We start from the raw sequence: 13,965 nt of genomic DNA, 5'->3' as shown, positions 1-13,965 counted from the left end.
AAGAGCAATGCAGTCCAGTGCCCAGCACTTCCCTGCATCCCCACACAGCCAGCTGCTCACCTTGCGCTCCTCCTCCCGCTCCAGAGCGGAGCCGCTGGTGTCCCCGGGGCCGCTGGCGGGCATCGCGGGCAGCTGGGCGGTGGGAGGCAGGCTGGGGCTGCACGGGGCTGGGGGGCTGCTGGGCTTTGGGGAAGGAATTATCGTGGTCTTGGTAAGCAAGAGTTACAACTTAGACATAGATCCAGGTGTGGAGCGGAAACCCTGGGGAACCGCGGCCTCAGGCTGCCGGTGGGGTTGGGCTTCCAGTGACTCCACCTGTGGAAGAAGAGAAGAGAAGAGGGGTCAGCAGGGCAGGCACCGCCCCCCACCCAGGCCCTCCCACCTGACCCCTAGTCCCTCCTGGAGCCAGCCCCTCAGCTTCAGGGCACCCCCCACCCCCCAGCCTGTGAGGCCTGCCCCTCCAACCTGACTCTTCTTCACAGGTGCTGGCTGGACCCGGCACCCTAGGGACCAGGGGAAATCGAGGCAGCCAAGTTGGCAGCGGGGCCCTGCCTGGCTTTCCTTGGGGGGCCCGCCACCTGCCTCTGAGGTGGCGACGGGACGACAGTCTCCCCAGGGCCTCCGCACGGCTATGGCACAGTGGGACTCACAGCTGCCTCCCGCCTCCTCCCGTGTCTTCATTCACGTCTGTTCTTTCCTTTGAAAGCTTCCCGCAGCCTCCCTCCCACCCCCAACCACCCCCTGGGAAATCCCAGAGGTCCCCAGCCCGGCTACATTTTCCTCTGATCTGTCCTCCCCGCACCCCCACCCCCACACTGCTCCCACCACGTGGAGGAAGTGAGCGGCAGTCACAGGATGTAGTGAAATGAATGTCACCTCACTTCGGGACGGGCGCCTGGGCCCGGAGAAAGCTGAGGTTGAACTCGGGGGCTGCGGCCGGGCTGAAGGCCTAGGTCTGCAGAGCTGTCGTGGGGACGCCCTGTGGGCGGGAGAGGCTGTGGCCGCAGCCACGCCAAGAGAAGAGGCCAGGCTGCTCTGCCCCCCACCCCGTGAACTGGCCCCATCTGCCCTCAGAAACTGGTGGGCTCCAAGGGGCCCTGCGAAGGCACACGGCTGAATTTTAGGGGCTTTTCAGTCTCCCTGCTTCAGGTGTGGGCCTCAAGCCAGCAAACTAACAAAGCCTGGGCCCCACCCCCACCACAGGCCTCAGCTGGGGGTGGTGGTGCTGTGGCTTCACCACCCCCTCTTCACTCGGAGGAGACACTGAGTTCTCCTGGGCCAAGCCCCTGCCTCCAGTGCGCCAGCCAGCCAGGACGGGGAGGGGACTGGCAGGAGGAGGAAAGTGGGAGGCAGGCTGGATCGAGGCCCACCCACACCCTTCCCCTTCCAGTTCCCGGTTCTGCTTCCCCCACTCCCCCTCCCTCCAGGGCTTCTTCTCCCATCCCCCTCCAGCCAGGGCTCCCTGGAAAACCAGGAACCGGAGAAGGCCCAGGCTTGGGTCTCCCACGGGTGCAGCCCCTCCCCAGGGATGGGCGTTGGGGGGCCAGGTGGTATGGAGGGGAAGCTGGCGCTAGGAGGGGCCTCCTTAGGGCCAGGACAGGAGGGGCCTCTGTAAGTTAGAGCCTGGATGGGCTGAAGGTGCTCCCACCCACCCCCGCCCCCTGCCCCCCACCCCCCCACCGACCCAAGGTGGACCACAGACACCTGGGCTGAAGAATATGTGTGCCGTTAGCTGGTGGCACAGTGGGTGCAGAAGCAAGAGCAGGTCCGTGTGTCCCATGCTGTGTGAAGCCCAGAATGGGCCTTCCTCTTTGGGCAGCCACGAGTATTATTACCATCTCCATGAGTGGTTACTACCGTCTATAGGAGTATCACTACCGTCTACTGTAGAATCTAAGGTTGCAGAAGGCTAGGGCTTATCTGTGTTCCAGAGTCAGAGCAGAGGCTTGAACCCAGATCACCAACTCCAGAACTCTCAGGGCATCTCTATAAAGCTCCATCCCCCCAGCTCATACCACCCCTCAGAGACAACCCCAGGAACCCATCAGACTCCACAGGGCTTCCATCCATCATTAGCCAGCAAGTCCCCCTCAAACCCACTCCTTGTTTGTTAGCACAAACATCCCCCAATCATCCATCACATCAAAAGCTTCAAAAAGGAGGTGGAAGCCGAGAGAGGCAGAGTCTGGTTGGGAGAACACTGATCCCAGAGTCAGCAGAGGTGGCTCTAATCCTGACTCGGGCTCCTCTTGCCCTCAGTTTCCTCATCTGTAAAATGGAAGCATTGGGCTGATCTTCAAGAACCAGGTCTTCCAGCCCTGCCCTGCCAAGCTGCTAGAGGCCCCGAGGGCAAAGAGTGGGAGCAGACTGAGGGAGGGGGGGTCTGGGTGTCTCCGTGAGCCCCGAGGGTCTAGCATGAACTCCATGCAGAGCTGGGCACCAAGTACATTAGGGACAGAGAACCCTGAAATTTGTTTCAATGCTGCCCTGAGGGCTAGAAATGTCCAGGGGTTTCTGTAAGAAAAAGCACTGGTGACAAGAGGAAGGAAGCAGGAGGGGAAAAGCAGAACATCACAGGGTGTTGACCCCGAGGGCGGACACCCCGGAAAGGAAATGCTCGTCCCCCTCGCCCTCCCCTGCTCACCCGCCTGAGCTGCACACTCTGTCCACACAGCAAACACAGCTGACCTGGGTCAGCCTTTTGGCTCCTTTGTGTAACTCAATGGAACAGCCTTGTCGGTAAGTGTCCCTCCAAGTCAGCCAGCATCATTGAAAATCACCCAGCACAGGGCCGGGCAGGCCAGGCGCTGCAGAGCTGTGGGGCCCACTGGGGCAGCCAAGGTCCAGGCCTGGACACAGCGCTACCCACCGGTCCTTAGAAGCTTCCTTCTTCTCCCAAGCAGCGCTGCTGAGGGGAGACACCTGCTCCTGAGCCCACGGTCCCAACACAGCAGCATGTGTCCACCATGACACGACAGCCCTGCTGCTCCTGGCTCCAAAGCATCCTCCTCACCCGTGCCAAGGCTGCACCACCAAACCACCACCAAACAGAGACCCTTGCCAAGAACCCTCCCACCAAGATTCGTTGTTGTTGCTTAATCACTGAGTGGTGTCTGACTCTTTTGGGACCCCACGGACTGTGGCCTGACAGGCTCCTCTGTCCATGCGATTTCCCAGGCAAGAATCCTGGAGTCGGTTGCCATTTCCTTCTCCAGGGGATCCTCCCAATCCAGGGATCGAACCGGCGTCTCCTGCATTGGCAGGCAGATTCTTCATCACTGAGCCACCAGGGAAGGCCCACTACCATGATAGGCAGCTTTTATTTTCTCCTTTATACTGCTAAAGTCCACAGTGGCCATGAATAATGTTTACAAGAGCTTTTAAACAATTGTTTTGAGGAATCCTACAGGAAAGTATCTTGGTATCACAACTGACGTGGTCACCGTCATCAGTGCTCCAGTTACAAAACTGTTATGGAGAAAGATTGGGATTCTGAATATACACACCCAACTGTCCAAATGCGTGACCTTCTAAATCCAATGTGGGAGAAAGACTGTTTAAGACACAAATTCACAAGATTGGGCTGAACAGAGAGGAAACACCACCAACAGAATGTGGGGGTCTGGAAAGCAGACTTGTGGCAGGCAAATTTCAGACAGCACATGACAAGTGATTTATGACAGAGTCCTTTAAAGACACTTGGGATGACAGCACAACGGATCATCTGTGGGACCAGGGGCGAAGAGAAGGTATGTGTGAAAAAGATCAAATGAAAGAAGCTAAAATCTAGATACACTTCCACCATAAAGTCTGAAGGTTTTCTCTCTGGAGAGCACCAAACAGAGGGTCTTTGCACAGAGTCGTCCAGCACAGCTGAGAGCAAGAATAATAAATCAAAACCAAGGAGACGGCGACTTCCCTGGTGGTCCAGTGGCTAAGACTCCCAATGCAGGGGGCCTGGGTTCTATCTCTGGTCAGGGAAGTAGATCCCACAAGCTGAAGCTAAGAGTTCACAAGCTACAACTAAAGGTCCTGCATGCAGCAACAAAGAGCAAACCTCCCAAGTGCTGCAACTCAGGCCTGGCGCTGTCAAATAAATGCAAAATCACAAACCCAAGGAGATGAAGCTTATTTTCAATGCTGATGTTGAATACCTCAGGCTAGTCGCTCACTGGGTTCCTAGAATACCAGCAGCCAGATTCCTACCTTCTTTTCAGCAGAATCTTATCGGTGCTAGAAGAAAGGTCTAAGAATACAGATACCGGCAACCAGAACCCAAATGGTTTCCAAGTGGCTTGTTTACATCAGCCAGTGTGGATCTGCAAGTGAACCAGCTTCTAATCTGCATTTCAGTCCCCTGTTATTAATCATGCAAGGACAACCAAGGACCACTAGATATCCACCGGAAGCCTCCTAACTTGGAGTGCTGTCACCACAGTGCTCCCAACCCCCGGGCCGTCTTTTTAACCCGACAGAACTACAGGTGTGACTGGCTGCTCTTACTCTGTGATCTGGATTCAGGAGCTGAATGGATTTGGATTAAAATGGAGATCTGTCATGGGCAATGTGCTCCAAACAGGGGAGTAAACCGAGCAAGAAGACATGAGCTCCAGAAGACAGGAATTCTAACCAGAAGGAAGGTGAAGGGAATGCCAAGACCACAGGAAGAAGTCACTGAATAGCAGCTACGCTGTACCGTATGCTCTAGAGCAGATAACTCAAAAAATGGAACTGAAACATAATACTTGCTGTGACTGCCCTTGTGGAAAGCCATACAGATAGCTATTAGCAGGTGCGGCAGGTATGGGCTAAAGGTATAAAGAAAATAAGGCACATAAAGAAGCAAGGTAATTAGTCACTTCAGGAGGAAAAAAGGAAACTATGGTAGTACAGTATAAAGCTCAGCTGTGAATAGTTGTATTAGTTGATTTAACGTGTGTGTGTGTGTGTGTGTATGTGTATATATATACATAAAACATACAAATGAATGCATGTTTGCATGTATGCATGTGGATGTATACATATTACATGGTGTATTAATTTCCTATTGCTCCTGTTACAAATTACCAGAAAGTCAATGGCTTAAAAAAAAACAAATTTGTTCTGGAAGTCAGAAGTTTAAACAAAGTCCAAAATGGTTCTTGTCACTGGGCTGAAATCAAGGTGTTGGCAGGCAGTATTCTTTCCTGGAGGCCCTGGGGAGAATCCATTTTCTTGACTTTTTCAGCTTTGGGAGGCAGCTCACATTCCTTGGCTCCTGGCCCCTTTCCATCCTCAAAGTCAGTGATGGCCGGTCTTTCTCCCATCGCACGACTCTGACCCGCCTGCCTCTGCCTCTCATGTTCAAAGACCCGATGGTGACACTGGGCCCGTGCAGGTGATCCAGGATGAATCTCCCCAACTCAAGATCCTTCGCTTAATCACTTCTGCAAAGGCTCTTTGCCACACAAGGTGACGCATGTACACGAGGTTCAGATGTGGATGCGGCCACGTCCTAATCTCCTGAATTTCTGTGGGGCCATTACCTGCCAGCTACACACATACATATATTATTTTAAGCATAAGACATTTTTGAAAGAACACTGGTAAGGTACTATTAATAGTATGCCTACCATGAGAGCTGTTTAGGAGGATGGCACAGTAGAAAGCCATGGCTGGCCATATAAGAGAGTTAAGTTCTTATTTACTACATAGGAAATCAATGGAAAATGTCTACAACGGAAGAGTCAAAAATACGCACATTACTCAGATCCACGAGCTGTAAAATTGCTAGAAGAAACAGCTAAAAGTGGTTGCCTCTGAGAAGAAGAAGGTGGAAGTAGGCGAGGAACAAGTGCATTTTTGTGAAGAGATGTTAGTCCTGTCTGACTTCTTAAATTATACGCATGTACCACTGTGAAGAAAATACAGAGTAATTTTTGAAAAGAGAGAATGGGTTTGGGAACGAGGACTTACATCCCAGCTGCAGCCATCGGGTGGGCTTGGCCTCCATCCTCCTCCATAAGAGTGCAGCTAAGTCCTTCCACCTCTATTACTCTATGAAACCATCACGTCCCACGGAATAACCATCATCAGCTCCTCACACCCACACAGAGTTCCATCATCAGCTCTAAAAGTGGTACCTCCCTCCTCGCCCCCCCAACCACGCCCCTCACGAAATGTTTAATTCTCCCAGCACATCATTTCCACCAAGTCCTGCCCATGCGTGGCACAGTTCACCTCCCTTACATTCCTCCCAAACTGCATCTCCATGTGCCATGGCTGCCCACATTCCTAACCATGATGCCGCTTGCTCATCAGTCCATCTCAGACCCAAGACCCACAACTCAACCGTCTCCTGCCCACACCATCCTGCTGTTCAGCTCCCACCTCCGCCACCACACTGTCCCCAGTGCCATCCCTACCCTCTTCACCAACCCCAACGCCATCAGCACCCCCGGGCCATTCACCCGAAGGCCTCGCCTCCACGCCTTCTCCAACCAGCACCAACTAGACCGTCACCCAAGTCTCACCTCAACAAGGGCCAGCACAGAATTATCCTCTTCCAGAAACAAAACCATAACAGCCCACAAACCCAAATTCTCCATCAAAAATGATCCTAACGTGATCACCATAAGGATAGACCATCCTGCTCCACCTCGAATCCTGTATTTGAATTGTGGACAAATATCTAACCATCTTGGCACCAGGTTCCTTCTTCACCCCTCAAGCTGGTAGCCTTCTCTTCTTGTAGTGGACTTATCTGGTTCTTTCCTCCCCTTCCCAGGGGGTTTTGTGGTGTTTGCACTGACCCCACCCCCTACCCTAGTCACAGAGTGAGCATGTGACCAGGCGGGGCCAACCAGAGGCCCCCCAGGAGCGTTTTGGTGCAGTGGAAAGATACTAACAATGATAGGATGTGAGTCAGGGGCTGCTGGCTGTGTTGGGGAAAGCCTGCCTGAGGGATGGAGATAGAGGGCTGGAAACTGAAGTCACTGTCTGAGGGCCCCTGGATCCAGCTGTACCTGAAGGCTGGTCATCTCTGAACCTCCCCCAAGTAATGTGAGACTTTCCCTGCTTTGGTGTGAGTGAGTCTGTGCCTTGTGGCTGACGGCCATACGCTGACTCATACGCTAATCTCAACCTCCTTAAGTCTTACCTGGAAGGCCTGACTGCGTGGGTTCAAATTCTGGCTTAACTAGCAACAACTTTGCAACTTGAGGCATACCTGTGCCTCAGTTTTCTCAGCTGTAAAATGGGGGAAATGACACTTGCCACTTCACAGGCCTCTTGTGAGATTTAAAATGAGATGCATTAAAAATGGTTAACAGGGAATTCCCTGATATCCAGTGGTTAGGACTCTGTATTGCCACTACAGGGGGCCCAGGTTCCATTCCCTAGTGGGGGAACTAAGATCCAGCAAGCTGGATGGTATGGCCAAAAAAAAAAAAAAACCGAAAGAGAATGGACGAAATAACATTAAAATTATTACTTAAAAAAAAATGCTAACTAGAGTGCCTGATACAAAGAAAATACTCAATAAATTTTAACAATTATTGGTCCCTGACTAACCAAACCCACAGCTTTCTCTATCCTTTGTTGACATCCCTGGAGTGCCTGTGAGTGTACTTCACTTAGACAGGAGCTCACACTGATTAGGATTCTTAACAACGCGCCAGGCCCTGTGGAAACAGCTTTACAGTTTCAACATCCTGTTCATCTTTATACCTCACTCCAACCCTCTGAAGTGCAGACTATTTTTATCCCCATTTCCTAGATGAGAAGAATGAGGTAGGAGAGGTTAGCAAAGCTGCCCGAGGTCACACAGCACGTGGGTGGTAGGGGGAGCCAGCTATCAATACAGATCCAGGCTTGTCACCCACTGGGGCTCCCGGTTTTTCACTCCATCAGGATCTCTTACAATTAGCAAGTGACCACTGTAAGCTTTTAACTGCACTGTTAACTTTTGTTGCTTAGTAACTCAGTCAGGTCTGACTCTTTTGCAACCCCATGCACGGACTGCAGGTAGCCCACCAGGCTCCTCTGTCCAGGGATTTTCCAGGCAAGAATACTGGAGTGGGTTGCCATTTCCTCTTCCAGGGGATCTTCCTGACCCAGGGATTGAACCCTGGAGTCCTGCCTTGGCAGGTGGATTCTTTACCACTGAGCCATGTTTTAACTTAGTGAAAGTGAAAGTCGCTCAGTCGTGTCTGACTCTTTGCAACCCCACAGGCTATACAGTCCAGGTCAGAATACTGGAGTGGGTAGCCTTTCCCTTCTCCAGGGGATCTTCCCAACCCAGGGATCGAACCCTGGTCTCCTGCATTGGCAGGTGGATTCTTTACCACTGAGCCACATATTAACTTTGGGCAGGAACTCATTAGAAAACAAAGTTTCCAGGTCGTCTCTCTTTCCTGGTGAGGTTGGTCGGCAGTGAGGGCAGGGGGAGGGGTGGTAACAGGCAATGCAACCTTCTAATCGTGGCACTCAGTGCCCTGCCCAGTGCGGGAGCCATTCGCTCATGTAGTCATCCCTCTATTTGCTGAGCACCTACTGTGTCGGGCATTGTGCTAAGGGACATGCACTGCCTCCATCTCATCCTCAGAACCATCCTATAAAGTCTATGAAGTTGTTTCTACTACTATTCCCATTTCACAGAAGGATAAGCTGAGGCCTGGAGAGGTTAATTACCTGTCCAGAGTACTTCAGGGGGAAAGTCCCTGGGCAGGATTCTGAATTCAGGTTCATCTAACTCAGGAGTCCTTGCAAACATGGCAATGAACGTGAGTAGCACGGCCCCCAGCTGAGCTGTCTATGCCCCTTGAGCCTGCTGATAACAGGCTCAAGGCTGAATTTCCCACTTGAGCTCAGGAGGAGGTGCAAACGCGTCCTGTGGGTGACAGAAGACAGGAGAGTATCGTGTGCCCCACACCACCCAATCATCCGCCAGGGTGGTGATAAACTTGGTAGGCTGGGGGCAGCAGAAAGCTAAAGGGAGGCGGCATGGCCTCCCAGAGGGAGATGTTTATCTGCCACGTCTTCCCCCTCCCCGCCACAGCCTCTCTTGGTCACAAGACTGGGGCTGGATAAGGGGGCGGGGGAGGCCCCAGTGCCACTTTCTGATTGCTTATTCTCTCTCAACACGAGGGAGAGGATTGTCATCATACCATCATTCTGACTTCCAGAAACGTCATTCCCACCCAAACCACCAGCTGCCCATAGAACACCAAAAGCCACTGGCAACAGGCCAAAAATCCTGCCATGCTGTCCCCCACTTCAAAGCCCATCTGCCAGCTCTGGAGTCACAGCAAGATGACCTGTGGCTGTCACACCACCCTCGAGGCTGGGGCACCACCAGCATGAGCGTTTATAATCACACCCAGTGCTGCCATTATGGTGGCCACATGGGCAGAGATGAGTTGAATCAGAGTCCTCTGCTCATACTTTATGGTTACCATGACACAGCCCCAAAAGCAGAGGGGGGGAAAATGGTTTTTACTCAAAATAGACACTGGTAAGGAGCTGAAGTTGTTCTTAGGAGCCAAAATGAGCCGATACAGAGTTCCATACAGGAGCACGCATTTCCGAACACAGTGACTCAGGAGGAGTCCTGTCTTAGGGGGTTGGGGATGTGTGTGCAGCGATGGGCCACATGGGAGTCGATGGGCGTCCCACGTCTGGGAGGCAGGCCACAGGGTCCAGGCTGAAAGCTCCCATGAGGCCCTGGTGGGGCCTGCTGTCTGGAAAGCCACAAGCCTGGATCTGATTCTGTCCCCACCCCTCCCCACCCCGAAGTGCCCCACAGTCCACACCTGTGTGATTTCCGCTTTTCCAGCCTTCTCTATAGAAGAGTTCACAACTGCCAGCTCCAGAGGCTCTTCACTTACTCTCCCCATGATCCCTGCATCTGGCCCCCACTTCACCCCCATATCTCTGAAAGGGTCCAGGGGCTCTGAGCGTTGCCCCCCAAGAGGATACTGCAATAATTGCACTGGAACACAAGTCATTGACTTTTGGGGGAGCCCCTTATATTGCTGAATCAACAGACAAAAAGGAGTTATTTCATGGGCTGGAGTGACTAATCCCAGTTACCAAGGAGAAATTGGGTTGCTGGACACAATAGAAGCCAGGAAGATAATCTCTGGAACTAGCGGATTCTCTCAGGTACCTCTTAGAACTTCCATAACCAAAAGTAAGGGTTAATGAAAAACTGTAGGAACCAAAAACCAACCAAAAAAAAGGGCAGGGGGGTGGGGGGCCAAGGAAGACTGAGGACCAAGGATTCAGATTCCTTCAAGAATCAAGGGTTTTGGGTCACTCCACCAGGTAAAAGCTGGCCCTGCTGAAGTCCCAGCAGAGTGCAGAGAACTTGAAGATGAGAAACGGGAGAAGGAAGCTGGATAGCAAACGTGGTCTTGTGAACAAATACAAAAATGAGAACTCTGGCAGTTTTGCATATTTTCTATTTACTTGATAGAGACGTGTGTTTGTTTGTACATGGTAACTATTTTTCTTTTTTTTCCAGCCATCTTTTCATTATTTTATAAACAAGTTGTTGGAAGTTAATTTAGTTTATTTAGTTAATTCAGTTGCGAATTACAGTCTAGTCTTTAGGTAACAGAATATTCAGGGAGACTGTGATTGAATATGAGGCATTATTCATGCGGACAGTGATTGAGACAATTAGTGCTGGGACTCCCTGTTTGGAAGACAGGGTGAGAACAGGAAGCAGGAGAGCTGCTTTGATAAGTAGAGATACAACTATTCTGTTGTTGTAGGGGAGTCACATGGGTGTAAAAAGGAAGCCACTGGAAGCTGTGCAGCTGAAGCAGCAGACTGTGCCAGCGACTTGATTCACCCTTCATTGCCTGCTCTGTGAAGATGCAGCAAGGCCCTTTAAATAAGTCCCCTCTGCTAGCTGGCCTGACATCAAACCCCAACAGCAGAGGGCACTGCAGAAACACTGGAGGAGGAGGTGCTTTCTCTCCCAGAGCCAGAGTGCTCTCGTGGAGGACTCCTGCACTGTATACAACTTCTCCAGCAGCCAGATACTATTGCCCCGGGCCTTCCCTAGTGCCCAGTCCTGTCCCATCACAGCTTCTCCGGTGCCCGGCTCCAGCAGCCAAGGCACTGCTCCAGCACTTTGGCTGTAGCAGTGTTTCACAGTCAAGAACAGCCAGCAGCTTCACTCAGTTCTCCTCTGGGGTAGTTTAGCAGCACTGTACCTCCAGCAAGATAATTCCTCATGAACAACTTTCCTTGGGACCCAAAAGGATGGATTTCCATTGAGTTCTGGGAATGGGGGGTGGGGGTGGGGTGGGGAAGTGGGCGGGGGTGGGGGTGGTGGTACAGGCAGCACAAATTTCTAGCGAATAGTGCCAACATGGCACCACAGTGACTTTTCTGTCATCTGGGGAGCCAGGGCCATGCCCTTTCCATCACGGTCAGGCTCTCAACCCTGGAGGCCTCTACCTTGGGCACTCTGTGGCCACCTTAGGTGTAGTGGCTGTTCTCATAAATGCTACTTCTGTATCCTTTGCAGTTCTCTTTACTTCTTATTGGTCAATCTTTTGATATTCCAATCCCGTTATGGTTAATAAGTTTTTATATTAAAACTTTCCTGTTCAAATCACTATGTGGTTTCTGTCTCCTGAATTGACCCTGACAGATATAGTCACCCACGGCCTCAAAGGGCCTTTTTTCCGTCCTTGGCATCTTTGAGCTCAATTCAGCCTCCTTGCCAGCTAGTCATTCTCGGCTTCAAGCACTCACTCAGCAATCATTTATTGAGTGTCATTGCCAGGCTGGGCCCTGGGTGAACAGGATACCTCTGCTTCTGCAAGTTCATAAGCAAGGGGATTCTCTGGCTCTCTCTCCCAACTTGGCTCTATGCTCTTGGCCCTCAGGCCCCTCCACTCTGTCTCCTGAGCTGGCTGGGGTCTTGCTCCCACTACTGCACAGTGGGCACCCCCTCAGGTCACACTCAGCTCCAGCTGTGCTTGAAATTCTCCTCTGCTGAGATCCCTGGCCTTCAGTGAGCGCAGACCTACTGCAAGGACTCCATCTTTATTCTCTGGACACCCCCACCCAGATGACTTGCAGTTACCTAAGATCCTACTCTTCTAGAACCAGAGGCTTCATGTTTCCTCTGGCTCTGCTCTCTGTGTGGAAGTGGCAGCACCTTACCCTCAGCTGTCAAAACCCAAAACCCGCCCCAGGGAGAACTGAGGTCCTGCCTCCTCCTTCCATCCCCGCACTGCACCAGGCGCCTGACCCTCAGGTGCCTGACCCTCAGGCGCCTATTCCCATCCCTGCCCTCCCGGCCCCTAGGAACCACAGGTCTAGACCTTGACAGTTATCTTGGAACGCCACCTGCGATGTCTCTCCTTCCCACCACAGCCTCTCAGCAAAGATTCTCCACACATGGCTTCCTCAATCAAAACCTATGATGCCTGATGAAAATGTTCTGAAATTGATTGTGGTGATGGTTGCCCAACTCTGTGAATGTACTAAAAACCATCAAATTGCACACTTTAAACAGGTGAACTACATGATTTGTGAATTATATCCTGACAAAGCTGTTATTTTTAAAAAACTCTCTGATGCCAGTGATTTTCATATACCGTAAAATCTAAACTCGGGTCTGGTCCACACTGCTGGCTCACCAAGTCTGACCTCAGCCTATCACTCTGACCTGACCCCCACCTTGCCTAGTGGACTCCATCATTCCAGGCCCCGGGTTCACATCCGCTGCTCCCACACACTTGTGTCAACACTCACATAGTTCTCTCCTCCAAGGGGAGCGGTGGGGCGGGCTCCTCCCAGAGAGCCCCCTCAGGCCCCTTTTCCTCCATCCCTCAGCACCCCCACCCACTATCGCGTCTCCTCAACCATCCACCCAGGGGTCTTTAATCAGTTTGTTGTGTGGTCATTTAGTGTCTCACATGCAGACGGATGTGCGTGTTTTCCTAAGCACAAGAGGTCAGAGTCCTGCCCTGCACCTTGCGCTTCCGCCACCCACCCCTCCCATCCTCCCGGGTCTGGGCGACCCTTGAGGCCGAGAGGACTGTGTGAAATCACTCCTAGGCAGCTGCAACATCCAGCACAGTGCTGCGGGGCCTAGAGTGACCCCCCACAACCCCCACTCTAGGGGTCGCTTGGCAGAGCTCCCCAAGGCACTGTGCCGAGAAGGCCCCTGCTCTACCTGTCCTAGGCCAGGGCATACGCCTGCTGTGGGGTTTATGGGCCCCACAGGCCCCAGATGTCCAGGGCACCTGGGGTCGGGAGGCAACTGGGTCAGTGTGTCTGTGAACCATGGGAAGTAGGGAGAGCTGGCCTCCCTGTACTCAGGCCCTTGGAGGCTGGTCCCCAGCTTGCCTGTGACCACTCTCTCCCCACACCACCCATGTGATGGATGCCTGCCCGCCTGCACTTTGTCACACTCCTTCCAGGCCCCAACCAGGAGGTCCCCCAGAGGGCCTTCAGGGTCTGGGAGCCTCTGCTGGGGCACGGCCCCTTCCCACCCAGGGCAGGGGGGAAAGAGAGTCTGCGGCTGTCAGAACCACCCACTGCTCCCTTGTTTCCTTTCTCCTACCTTCTGCCCCAACCCAAACCAAACCAATTGTAGAGGGGCCGGGGTGGGGAGCCAGGGGGAGGACGAAGAGCCCAGGATTCCGGGTGGCACAGCCACCCCTGGTGCAGCTCAGCCCTAAGAGGGCTCAGCCAGAACCCACCTCAAACCTCTGCCGCGCAGACACGGGCCTCACTTTACTAACCTGCAGAGTTGGGTGAATAAGAGTCCCTGCCTCCTAAGTCTGTTTTAAGATACGAGAGAATCTGAATCGAATGTTCAACATGATACCTGGAGCATGGTAGGCACTTAATAAACATTCATTAAAAAAAAATGTTATTAATTAGGGAGTAAGGCCAGTGAAGTGTCCTTAGGAAACCTAGACTCCTACTTTACACCACACCCAAGAATGGCTC

General features: G+C 52.5%; 1 protein-coding gene and 1 non-coding gene across 13 annotated transcripts in view; both read right to left on the bottom strand.

Annotated features, from left to right (window-relative positions):
* Positions 1 to 13,965, bottom strand: part of DNMT3A (DNA methyltransferase 3 alpha) — a 103,377-nt gene that overhangs the window by 76,585 nt on the left and 12,827 nt on the right. For all 12 annotated transcript variants that reach the window (XR_009496275.1, XM_059891032.1, NM_001206502.2 and 9 more), the window contains one exon: positions 61 to 315. Coding sequence is in view for 8 of the 12 variants with exons in the window: in XM_059891032.1 (XP_059747015.1) it covers positions 61 to 123 (63 nt within the window). In the remaining 4 variants the exon portion in view is untranslated. The remainder of the gene's footprint in view (positions 1 to 60; positions 316 to 13,965) is intronic.
* MIR1301 (microRNA mir-1301) lies at positions 13,041 to 13,120 on the bottom strand. The gene has a single exon (NR_030823.1). It is a non-coding gene; the product is annotated as a microRNA mir-1301 (primary transcript).

This window comes from Bos taurus, chromosome 11 (assembly GCF_002263795.3).
Source record: "Bos taurus isolate L1 Dominette 01449 registration number 42190680 breed Hereford chromosome 11, ARS-UCD2.0, whole genome shotgun sequence".
Lineage (NCBI taxonomy): Eukaryota > Metazoa > Chordata > Mammalia > Artiodactyla > Bovidae > Bos > Bos taurus.
The sequence above is the reverse complement of the archived record's forward strand: the minus strand, read 5'-3'. Positions and strand labels throughout refer to the sequence as shown.